Here is a 13346-nt window from a genome sequence, read left to right on the forward strand (position 1 = left end):
CATCAGACAGTTATTTAAACTCATCTTTCTTCTACACCCTCTTCCCCCAGGTCCTGAAGTCAAGAAAGAATCAGAGCTTTTCATGTTAAAGGGGAGAGGAAAATCAAAAGGTAGAGAAAGAGAGTATTTTTATTCAACACATTGGCTATTTTTGCTTCAACATTAAACTGCACATTAACTCTAGAAGTGAAATATTTGATTCCAGCTAGACTGGATCTCCTCCAATTTGCTGAGCTGCTTGGACATCACTGGTGTGCACTGCCCTGGAAAAGCTGTGTTAAATGTTAAGAGGATCTTGATGTCAGAATTTCTACAGGGCCAATTTGAGTTTTTTTTTTAAATGGAAAAAGGGGTAGGGTTACCCACTGAAGAATTTGTGAACAGGTTAAACTCAGTTTTTAATCATGTAAGATTTTATGACGCTTTTTCCAATATTTTGGGAGGCAGCACACAGTTCCAATTTTTCTTGAAGACCAGGAGTGTTGGGAATGAGCATTCCTTTCTCATAGGAATTGGGTAGCAACTATTTGGATCCCCAATATCAACTTAAAAATATCACAAACAGATCTACTTACATAATTAGCTGATAGGTCTGGATGATTCTTCTCAATTCCATCATCCAGAATAGAGACAACAACACCCTTCCCAGTATAACCCTGCTTCCAGGCTTCTTGTACATTCAGGTCATGATGATTCATGTTATGCTAGACAATAGACAACCACAGCAAATGAGCTGCCCTGCTTTCAAACAATATGAAGCTTTGAATTGACGTGTGATATTAACACATCCTTTTTTGCATTTGCCTCGTCACCTCCCTAACTTTGCTCCCACTCTCTGCTGAATCCTTAGATTCCTTTGGGCAGTTCCTTAGGACATTTTCTCACAAAGATGCTATGTAAACATAAGTACTAATGATTTATCTGGGATATAAACACTTTAGCACGGTTTTCTGCTTTATTATCTACTCTAAGTGGTACAACACATTACATTAATACCGACATCTACATATTCAATTAATTCACAATATTTATTTCATTAGCAGTCAGTGAAATTACTAACTACAGTGCATAAAATCTGGTCCTTACCATCCTAGACATTACAGGCAAAATGACAAATGTCACTTGTGTCATGCACATAGTTAATGGGCGGAGAGTGTTTATACTTTAAAAAAAAGTTAAAAATCCATGAAAAACACTATATAGGTCAGAGCTAACCAGGAAAAAAACAAACACGCTTTTGGTGCCCCCAGATGCTTGCAGGGTTTTTCTAAAAGCACTCTTAGGCCACGTCAAGATGCATCTCTGAATTCCTATAGAGTCAATCAAGCATACTATGCACAAAACAGACCAACAGGTGCTTAAGATCACACCAGCCCTGACCAAATATGTGTTCCTGTTGGCTCTGTCTGAACAAGTTCAAGATTTGCTGAATTCTTTGTGGGATACGCATTAATATGGGGGGGCCGGGGGTTTGGGGGGGGGGTAGTGGTGGGGGAGACGGACACTAACTCATTCAGGCAAAAATTACCTATGTGCGGGGTTACATTATTGAGGGAGAGGGACAGTTGCTTATGCTTGTTTCTCAGGACTTCAAAAGCTCCCAAGATTCATCAATCTGGTACAAAATGTAATGCAAAACACATTGCTATAAATGTTGTGCTGCTTCGGTGTTCTAATTGGATAAACATAGAAACCAGAGTAGGCCATTTAGCACCGAATATGTGCCATATTCAATTAGATCATGGTTGATCTGTACCTTAGCTCCATCTTCATGCCTCAGTTCTAAAACTCTCCACATCCTTGCCTAACAAAAATTTACCGATCTCAGTTTTAAAATTGTCAAGTGACGACATTGATTACCATCACCACCCCTCCAACTCACTGATCCAGTCAACCCACGCCTCAACAAACTTTTTGAAGTGGTAGGGGAGCATCAAAGAGTTTCAGATTTCCACTACCAATTGTGCGAGAAACTGAATCACCCCTGACTGAACCCAGTTCTAATTTTAAGATTAGTTACCAGGATGCTTAATAGTAAAAAGGACACTCTTTCCAATAATCCAAAGCTCAAAAAAACTAAGACAGCTATTTTGATGGGTTGAGGCTTGGAATAAATTTACATATCAAAATTTCCTTTGCTTAAATGTAACGAAAATAAATAATTTTCTCAAACTCATCTACTATCCCCCCCTTATAACTTGGTCCACTGTTCCTATTCCCATGTAGATTTTTTTTTATAGTTTGATTTCTTTACTCTCTCTTACAGTTCAGGTATGGGAAAAGTCTTCATCAATGTGAGTAAAGAACCTCAACGTGGAGAGTCACAGGGAAGAATCTTCATCTTTTCATTCTAATAGACTGTGTTAGGAAAGAGAGATAGTTTAGGTTATATTTGTATTTGTGAGTGTTAGGAATGAGCTTTAGCTTTAAAATTTAAGCTTGATCTGTATTTGTGTTAAGAAAGGTCAAATTGAATTTTAGTTTCACTTTAAAAGGTGCCTGCATTTCTAATGAGTTTTATGACTGCTGCAGCTAAGTTAAACAAAGAGTAAAGAAACTGGGCCGTTGCCTAGCAACCGAAGTCCAGAGAGGCAGGTCTCTCCCACAGACACAGGAGAAACTAGAAACAGCAGTTTTGATTTGGAAGCTGTTTGAGATCAGTTGGTTTTGAAAGTAGCTGCCAGGAGAGACTGGAGCAAAGGGGACAGATAGCCAGTCTCAAGCTAATGAAAAGGTCCCAAGAATCCAGGGGAATGGAACAGGAGAAAGTCCCAAGTAGACCTTCTAGTCAAAGGAAGGACAGGAACCTGGAAAAGGTTCTGTTAAGTGAAGTTATGAGTGAGGGGCAGAGAGAAAGGCTCCAAGCTTCAGATTTAGAGACAAAAGCTGCAGAAAGCAGATTTAAAGCGAGGACAGCTTGCAAGAGGCCAGAAGGTCCAAAAAGGCAACTGAAGGTCTGCAACTCTGCTATGGGCATGTGAAGCAGTGGTGTACTGTTGATGGCTGAGTCTGAGTACAGACTCTCTTTGCCCATTAACTTCATTGAGATACAGTGAGAGTGTGCGTGGAAGACAGCTTGAATGCATGTGACTCAAGGGAAAGGAACATCGGAAGGAGAGTTCAAAACCCTGCAGGTGAACACTTGTGAATGGTGTCTGAAAGAAAGCATCGGTTTGAGAGAAGATTCAAAAGCAAGTTATTGGAGACTGGAGATTGGAAACCCTCGTGTTAAAGACAGAGTTCAGTGAGACTGATTGGTTCAGTGTGACAAGCGACGGGGGGTGGGGGGGGCGGGGAAGTTGGAGAGATCCATAGCATCTGGTTGAGGTGGCATCTGTCACTTGGTTTCAGAGTATGGTGCGTCTAACCACAGGGTGCCTATTGGTTTACATGGGCTGTGTACTTACTGTGGACATTAGAATATAAGGAAACTTGTATTATCCTTACAAATCTGTATATATCTGTAAAAGTATAGTTGTAGGTGAAGGAGTATGTAATATAGTTCATCTTTTCTTGTTTAATAAAATGTTTTATGCTTTTGTTAAAAGTTCATTAGATGACTCCAGTGACACCGTTCAGTAGCCCCTCTCCACGTATCTAAACAAATAAAAGTTAGGATCTTCAAGCTGGGTTCCACCCTGGGATCAGGATTGTCCAGTGGTAACCTCAACTAGGATCATAACTGGTGCAACACAAATTACTACTCACCAGGTACCACTGCAGTGGAAATTTGGGGTCAGTTGGCTCTACGTAAATATCCCGCTTTGCCCTTTTCTTAATTACTTGCTGTTCCAGCCATTTCACCTATTTACAAAAATAAAATTGCATCTTAGGAAAAATGAAACTATTCATCCCTAAAGACATTAGAAAGCAACTCTGTTTAACCAGATTAATTAAATCAATTAGTGCACAAATTCAAGTGGAAGGAAATAGTGGCAGATTTTACATTCTGTTCAAGGTACTCCACCCATGTCTGACAAATTTACAAAATGCATTGCTTTTTATACATAACAAAGATTCGAGCTATGTTGACAATGGAAATGCAGAATTTCACATCTCCTTTCCAGATCATTAGAAATACTGGCCAGCTGACACATTTTTAAACTGGAGACACAATTTCAGCTAAGTCAATTAGGCCACAATTACCAGACCTCAAAAGGCAGCTACCAGCAGAGCACGCTGCTCCCCCAGGCTGTGACTGATGTTGAGAAAGACATTGGAGAAACACTTCTTGTGAATTCACACAGGCCACCCTTACAACCAGCAGAACAAAGATCCAACTCTCCAGCTTATCAAAAACAATTTAAGAATTAGACAAATGCTGGAGGGGGATGGGGAAGAACTTTTGTGCTAAAGAGCTCTACTGCAGTTGGCTTTCTCCTTCACCCATCCTTTGCATCATTTCCCAGAAATTCTGCACAAGACACTCCATTCAAATTTTAGAGTCAATTATTCTTGAGTAATGTACAATATAAATCATTTTGTCTGCGTTGCATAAAATTAAATTAATGTTTTCCATTTCTATGCCAGAACTCCAGATATAATCAGTATTATTCAAAGCAGCCACCCAATCACACGTGGTACTCAGATGACATGCCATAGAGCTTTAACTGAAACTGCATTACTCAATACCAATCCCATCTAAAGTCAGGTGACTAGTTTTGCTCCACCCTACCTTGTACCTCCCAAGGTGCTTTCACATTGCACACATTACAATTGTGAGGCTTATGGCGACGAGGTTTTGGGACTATATTTTTAAATTTAGGATGAAATGATGGAGATCATGTGACCTTTGTTAGTCTGAGTGGTTTGATTAGAGATCAAAGGAAGGCTTAGATTGTTTTGCTGGGAAGAATGTGCGAGGCATTTATACTTGGATACAATGGCAGCAACCTGTGTGTTAGCAGTGGAGTGGAGGCTGAGTCTCCGAAAGTCCTGGAAAGGCATTGAAAATATCGGGTTGTAAACAGTTGTTCTATAAACTGTCCATTTACTTCTAAGATGAAAGAGAGTTGGGATCAAGAATAACTGATTAGGATTTCTACCTGGATGCAAGGCTAACAGGTTTCATGTTGCCATGGGGAGAAGAGTGCAGAGGAAGCCATTTTTGAGATCAGGTTACATGCTTCCCCATAAAAATCAATGAATATCACACACAACTTGTGGGGCAAGCAGGGAGAAGAGGCTGATAAGCTTTGTGAACTACCACAGCTGGATGCAGGAGGGAGACCATCTCTAGTCAGAGACGCATCCTACAGCCATCTAAGGATTCCGGGAGATTCGTCCTGGCTTGGCCAGAGAGGAAGAATTATCAGGACAAGTTTTACTGCTGATAGTGGATTTAAGAAACTTCTAGAAAAGTGAGGGAAACTCCTGGAAGTGGTTACTCAAAGTTACTATTCATCAAAACGGGGAAAATGAGAACCCATTGGAAGCTGGAGTACCTGTGGACTGTTTGCTCTAAAGGACTGTAATTCTGTGGTGAGTGCAATGGGTGATATAAAAGGGGGATGTATCTTTGTTGTTTAAAGTATAGGTTGCCAACGAAAATAGAATACGGTTTAATAAATAGTGCTCTTTTCAGTCATTTGTTACAGCTAAAGTTTTAAAATGAAATCTTGATGCGTCACACTTTCAGCTATTAATTGGAAGTTCAAATTTCTTTTTAAAAGTCATTGGCCTCTACAGGGATTGTAACACAAGATATGCTATTACTGCCAGGTTTCACAAATGAAAGTCTTATGCAACACAAACATAAAACTGCCCAACACCAGCTGTCAGGATGACCTGTCAACTATCTTGGGAGTGGAAATGAGAGGGTGAGCAGAGTATCTTATCTTGAGGTGGATAATACTTGTGTTTGCTGGTGGTAGTAACCTTGAGGAATGAGAAGCAAAGCATAGTTTTTGGCTGCTACAGTTGAAAGGTTGTGCATGATTAGGCTCATTTCACATGTGGACACAGCACCCCCTGCCTTTTTTTTAATTAAAAGAAAAAGAACATATGCCCAGGTCCGAATTTGGGCTGGGAGATGGAAGCCCTCAAACAAGGTCTAGCTGTTGCTTTTGGAAGTTCCCCTGTCTTTATTACTTCAAGGTTTCTGCTCACAATTTCAGCTCATGAATATTTATACAGATCAACAAAAGCAGGAAGGAAGGAATAAAGAAATTATATTTGAAAATATAGGTTGAAATACAGCAGATAAATGGCTGGATAAGATGGAACACTCGAGTGGAATGATCCAGTTATTAATGAAAGCCAAATATCATGTCATTATTTTTCTTCCACTGTCAACCTATTTAAAGTATGATCCCACAGTTCCTGCACAACTAAGTTCATTCCTGTAATAGAAATGAGTTAAGATCCTAATGAATCAATTTCAATGCTTTAATGGTCATGCAAAGTAAATCCATTTTAAGCTGCGGTGAAATTCAAAATTCCAGCATCTGTCTCCAGAATTAGAAAGCACTGAAGGTACAGCACAGATCTCCAAGCATTTGATCAAGATTCTGTGCAACAAATAGTTGCCTGTGGAGGTGGGTGGGGGGGGAAAGAGAGGGAGAGGGAGAAAAAGGAGGACATGTGAACTGAACCCTGAAGTTCATTTTACTGGTGGAAAAGCAACGGTGTCTTCTACCTATTTTGCATCTCATTGTTTCAGCTTAATCCAAAATTTACACCACAGCCTTTAGCTCATCAAGTGTCAGCCTTTTGCAAGAACAAAGCAGCATTACAAGTCAGATAAGTATCTGGGCCAATTTAAAATTGAGCTTAAGGTTAAGTCCAGAAAGTTGGAATGTGCCCAGTCGAAAGATGAAGCGCTGTCCCTTGAGCTTGCGTCGAGCTTCATTGGAGCACTACAGCAGGCTAAATACAGAACAATCAGAGTAAAGGTGGGAGCAAGGTGGAGAATTAAAATAACAGGCAATCGGAAGCTCGTGGTCAAGATTGTGGATGAAATAAAGGTGTTCCACAAAGCGATTGTCTACATTTGCTCTCCCCAATGTACAGCATACTGCATTGTGAGCAGCAAACATAGTGGACTATTATATTAACATACAATATTGAAAGTAATACAAGTAAACTGCTGTTTTAATTGAAAGGAATGTTTGGGACCTTGGACAGTGGGCAGAGAGCAGATAAAAAGACAGGTGCTAAATCTCCTGCACATGCACAGAAAGGTGCCATAGGGAAGGAGCACCACAACTGAGGAGTGGACGAGGGTCTCTTTGGGATGCTGAAAGGGGACAGGAGGGAAAGGTGTGTTTGGCGGTAGCACCATGAGGGAGATAAGGGGAATGAGGTGGAGGAAAATCCACTAAATATAGAGGTTGCTGGGCTGGAAGGCGAGGAAAGCAGAACCCAACGGAGGGGGAGTGGTGAGAGCAAAGGTTTAAGAAATAAAACAGACACAGCTGAGGGGCCTAACAACCACAATGAAGGGAATCCTTGAACGTGAAAAAAGACATTGTGAAATCAATAGCATGGATCCCAATTCCTGCCAAGGTCCAGATTTCCCCTGCAATAGCCAATTTCCCCAGTCATTAGCCAATAGTAATACTGGAGAAATGTTAGACAAATATGGTCTGGAGGAAGCCAGGCAGATCAACAACAGGAGGCAGGGATAGGAGGATGACGTGAGGTCCTGTCCATCTGCAGATACAGGGCATCCACTGCCTTCCCCCATGAGGACCCTGTGCATCCTGCAACTTGCCATTGTGTGCCAGCCAGTGCACTCATTCCACACCTTTCTTAGACAGCCCAAGGCAGAACTGGCACATTGAAGGCAAATTTCGTCATTGAGTGGAGGCTCCCAAGATATGAAAAATGATTTTGGGATGCCCCCAAAACATCCCTGAAGAGGTCAAGCTCCCTGCTGACTCATGGGAGAGCCTGGCTTGCAACTGATCAAAATGGAGAAGCCTCATCTGGGAAGGTACCAAATACATGTTCATCAGGAACATGCAGAGCCAAAGTCAAGGCGTCAGAGGGAGTGCACCAACCTCCAAACAATCCATCTACCCAACCTTTCAAGCACCAACTGGCCTACAAATGGTAGTCTTCAGATCATGCATTTGACTTGTCAGCCATCTCAGAATCTACTGAACAAGAAAGGAACCCAAGTCATCCTTGATCCTGAAAGACTGCCTAAGGAGAAGACTCCACACCTTCAAAGTGGGTGCAAGAACTCCATACATACTGTAAATCCGCAGGTGTCTGGTTTAACACCTGAAGCAAGTTCAAATTATGGTAATCAGCAATTAGAACCAAAGTTGTGCTCTAAATCCAGACTTTGAACAGGCATGTCTTATTAGCACAGCAGCCATTGAGCACTTGTTTTTACCCTTTGGCCAAAATAACCCCCACTGTATCCTTTGAGATTTGATTGCACCAATTTCACCTAGACTTTCTCCAAAAAAGTGTTTAAAACCTGATATGGGGTAGCGTTATCAACCCTCCAGGATCATCTTGGGAGTCTTTAAGAATTGAAGATTAATCTCATCGACATTTCTGTGAATAACTCGGGAGAAAAATCTTAGGAACATTAAAAAATGTTATTTTGACTTTCTCGCAATGTTACTATTTTTACAACCAGCACACTAGAGATGGTTTTAAAAAGTCTGTTTGACTGGGTGAGGCTATTGGAGATGAGGTCTGTGATTGAAACTTCCAGGAATACAACAAGAGTTGGCAACCCTTCAGGGGAAATTAGAATTGTACAATACTTCAGCCTAAAATATCTCGAGGGGAAAAAGAAAGTTATGCGCATGCTGCGAGCAGCTATTTGCAATGCTTGCAATGATAGTCACTACTGCAGTCTTTACACCACATATACTGCTAAAATAGACAGCATTTCCATCAGCTGAGAAGTGAGTTGCAGTTAGTTGCGCTGTGCCTCAATATAAAACTGCAAGAAGGGAAGGCTTGCACCTACATCCAGCCCCACCTGTGAGCTCTACCAATTGAATGCAAGAAGGAAGTTAGTTTACCTGCTTTTCTTAATTAAAAAGGAGAATACACAATTCTGAAAAGACTGTAAACATATTTATTCAAACAAACTGTGCAACTGGCATACCTTGCCCTCTTTGCATGGGAATATTTCACAAATCGCAGGTTGAATGTTTTGTGTGTATTGTTTGCCTCTGCCAGCTGCATCCTGTTGGTTCACTCCCAAGGAAATAAACCCATTGGCTTTGTTACTTAATCAAAGTTCAACCCAAGTGTGTGCTGTGTGTTTCCTTTATTGGTTCATTAACCTCCCCATCTAACTAGAATGGGGATACTAAATAACAGTCAATTATTGCTAAATAGAAGAATTTTCTTTTGAAAGACAAAATAACAGTAAATATTCAGAGAACCTTCTCAAAACACCATCTCTTCCTGGAATGCAGCTTCAAACATTGCCCTCCAGTATCTCATCTATGTGGCAATTCTTCATAAGGAGGGTTATTCCTCTCTGGAAGGAGTCACAACCAAGCTATACCCTGATCTCACCACATTTTACAGCAAGGTAACGAGCAGCAGTGGGACGCCTAGCTAATTCCTATTCACCTCTGAGCATCAAAACGTGAAGCACCCAAGCCGGAGATCGAGAACTGAGCCTGGGAACTTCCAATCTTCTTGGGTTGTGTTGCACCAGACACCATATTTACATACTGGAATATCAAGGGGCTTCAAAAGAATCATCTTTGTAGTCTCTGTACATCCTCTATGTAGTATTCTCTCTCAAAGATAAAAAGTACAAGACATGGGCTAAATTTGAAATGGGTTTATTCCTCTAAGGGATAAAGGTTTACCAGCACTCGTTAATATTGCAAGCAATTGGAATGTCACAGAAGTCTATACTTGTCAGTTATGCATCTGTTGAGTAACCATCACTATAGTCGATACACGATATTCCAGTATGTAAATATGGTGTCTGGTGCAACACAACCCAAGAATATTGGAAGTTCCCAGGCTCAGTTCTCGATCTCCAGCTTGGGTGCTTCATGTTTTGATGCTCAGAGGCGAATAGGAATTAGCTAGGCGTCCCCACTAAGATATAGTTGATTAAAGGACTGCTTCCACCACCCAAGCAGAGCACTAAAATTTGCAGTCCTACTCAGTCAGTCATCGGCTCCGCACCCAAAGTTGGCAATACTGCACGCTGGCTCAATTTCAAACTAAATTGTGCATGAAGAGGGCTGAAGCCCGAATTAGGGTGTTAAGCACACTTATATTGGATACAAGTGCACAAAGACATGATCAGAAACTGAAATGCACAAGCAGAATTCAGGCTATGTCCTCATTTAGAACCACAGTGCTGTCAACACAGAACTTGAGCTGAAGGGAATGAGGTTGAGACTACAACAGCACCTCAAGGCCTCAGAATACAATTGGAGCTATTAAAATAGCAGTTTCAGGTTTTCCTTAATTCCCAGAAGAATCTAAAGAATTAGCGTGGGAGTTAAAGCAGAACTCGTTGCCTGTCTGCATTCCCACACACTCAATTCTGGTTCCACCCTAGGGTGCAAAAAACAGGCACAGCAAGTTCAGTTCATATGTATTCCCAGGCTGGATTTTGTTTGTCTGTGAAGTATGAACACCGACTCCAGGTTCTGAATTACAGCTAGCAGATCACAGACACCCAAGCTAGTCTAGAAACATTACAGTAAGCAAATCCAGTTCAGTACACCAAAAAGTTAGACTTTTGAACTGATCCAGGACAAGTTACTGATCCAGATGTGTTACATACATAAGATTACATAGGTGATACAGACAGGAGGGGGTTAATTTAAACAGTACTAATCTCTCCTCTCACCAGCCATCTGTAAACAGAAAGGCGATTTGCTTTCCCCTTTATAAGCGGTAGCATATTTCCCAACCCCTCAGTTTTGATGTGATCCAATTTCGAGTAATAACTCCACAGCAAACTCGAGATGGGGCAAACTCGGAGGGTTACGTTATTTGCACACACACAAATGCTTGGCAGGGGGGGGGTCCACACAACATTGTCCCCTTGGCATTCATACAGTATAAGAGGGATAGAGTAAAGAAAGATTCACAGTGCAGAGACCAGAGAGAAAAGAAACAGGGTTTCACATGGGTTCCAAGTCCAGAATCAAATCCAATGAGGTATTCCTTCACAGAGGTCAACAGGCTGAAAATCGATACTGGAAAAGTGAATTATACAGCAGAGTTAACTTCACATGATGAGATAAGCACGCAGAGATGATACAGTCTTGTAGGCAATGGTGCAGAAGTTCCAGTAGAAACAGTGTAGATGAGACCAGGTATTCAAGCTTTGTGTTGTTGCTGGTTAGATGGCAAAATGGGAGACAGATTTTTGCAGTACAGCAAGGCAAGTTTCTGCCATACTGCCATGGTAGCTCCTTTTATTTGAGGGTCATAGGCAGACACTGACCTTTTAAAATGACTGAAGCTTTGTCCAGTTTATAAAATTTTAGAAATAGCCATTAGGATATCTATATCTATTTTATAAAAAATTATACAGGGTGAGGTCTTAGTCTCTTCACATTAGATATACAGCATAGAAAACAGGCCAATCAGCCCAACCAGGCCATGCCGACATTTATGTTCCACTTGAGCCTCCTCCAATCTTTCCTCATCTAAATCTACCTTTGTAACCCTCTATTCCCTTCTCCTCATATACTTATCTAGCTTCCCTTTAAATTCATCAATACTATGCACTTCAACTTGGTGGCAAGTTCCACATTCTCAACTCTGGGTAGTTTCCTCTGAATTCCCTATTGGATTTCTTGGTCACTATCCTAGATTGATGGCCTCTAATTATGCTCTTCCCCACAAGAGGAAACATTCTCTCTGCATCCACTCTACCAAAATATTTCATAATTTTAAATACCTCTGTCACCCTTCAAACTTCTTTTTCAAGAGTAATTAGAGACAACTCGTCAATCCTTTCCTGATTATATATAATCTGATATATCGAGCTTTTCTGCACCCTCGCCAGTACCTCTGTCCTTTTCATAATATGGCAATCAGAACTAGTACAGGTTTAGCATAACTTCCCTACTTTTCAATTCTATCCCTCTAGAAATAAATTGAGTGCTTGGTTTGCTTTCTTTATGGCCTTGCTAACCTGTGGCACAGCTTGTAGTGATTAGCATAGTTGTACTCTTGAGATCCCTTTGTTCCTCTCCCCAACTTTGACTTGCATCTTTCAAGTAATGTATTGTCCTTATTCTTCCTAGCAAAATGTACTACCTCATATTTACCTGTGTTGACCTTCATTTGCCAATTATTTCCCATTTGCAAGATTATTGCCCTCCTGTAATTTGTTGCAGTACTCTTACTGACTACCCCCCAACTTAATTCCTAAATTTGTGGATGACACTGTATTTGATGCCAAAATCCAAATTGTTAATATAAATTGTGATTGCTGTGGTCCCAGCACTGATTGTTGTGTAACACCACTTCTCATCTTGTACTACTCTGAATAGTTACCTTTTACACCCACTTTCTTCTTCCTGTCTTGAGTCAGCTCTTGTCCCCTGACTCCACATCCTCATTTGTCTATTTTGTGGAATCTTATTGAAGGCCTCTTGAAAATTCAGATAAATTATATCTATTGCATTACCATTGTCTACTTTTACTGTTACCTCAAAAAAATTCAAAGATTGGTCAAGAAAGATTTTACCTTCTGAAATTTATGCTCACTACTTATTTCTAGAGGCTCATCTAGGTGTTCTATGTGTGATGAAGCAGAAACACAAGTGTGCTCAAAATAATATAGTTCACTCACAAATCACATTTCAAATTATCAATATACCTTCTTACATGATAATCTTAATTCATTTCAAACCACCAGTATTTCATCCTTGTTTTATTCAGCTTGAAAGTACTCCCTCTAGATAAATCTAAGTTTGGAAGTACAGAGTCTATAAACTATTGTCATGTGTGTTTACTGAGATTCTATTCACAATGCTGCTTATGCTCTCTCAAACTTGTACACAAATGAATTATAGCCCTTGCGTTTAACTTGGGAACACTATCTTTAAACAAAAGCCATTTCCCAATAGAAATGACAAATTTTACTTTGGCTGCCAAAGTTCCTAAGAGCCAATTTAATGCAAAGATGAATTAAAGTCTGGTCTTATACATACCTGAGGGTCCTGTTGCAGCTTATTCTGATGATGTGTGTGTTCATTCAATGATCGTTTCGCCAACCCTTGGTGCCGAAAATGATAATAATCATCGAAAATCTACAGAACAGAAACACAATAGAGACTCATTAATACTAAACAAAATATTGTCATGGAGACATTAATGTCTATAATGTTATTGGAAATTATTTTTAAATTGGAATTGTAGAGGGGTCTGTGTGT

The 13346-nt window shown here is 40.4% G+C and overlaps 1 protein-coding gene across 1 annotated transcript in view; it reads right to left on the minus strand.

Annotated features, from left to right (window-relative positions):
• The window catches only part of furina (furin (paired basic amino acid cleaving enzyme) a), a 105627-nt gene that overhangs the window by 34508 nt on the left and 57773 nt on the right, over window positions 1–13346 (minus strand). Inside the window, exons 2-4 of the mRNA XM_078532390.1 lie at window positions 13125–13223; window positions 3709–3804; window positions 576–704 (exon numbers count right to left, since the gene is read on the minus strand). Coding sequence (XP_078388516.1) covers window positions 576–704; window positions 3709–3804; window positions 13125–13223 — 324 coding nt within the window. The remainder of the gene's footprint in view (window positions 1–575; window positions 705–3708; window positions 3805–13124; window positions 13224–13346) is intronic.

This window comes from Cetorhinus maximus, chromosome 30, assembly GCF_964194155.1.
Source record: "Cetorhinus maximus chromosome 30, sCetMax3.hap1.1, whole genome shotgun sequence".
NCBI lineage: Eukaryota > Metazoa > Chordata > Chondrichthyes > Lamniformes > Cetorhinidae > Cetorhinus > Cetorhinus maximus.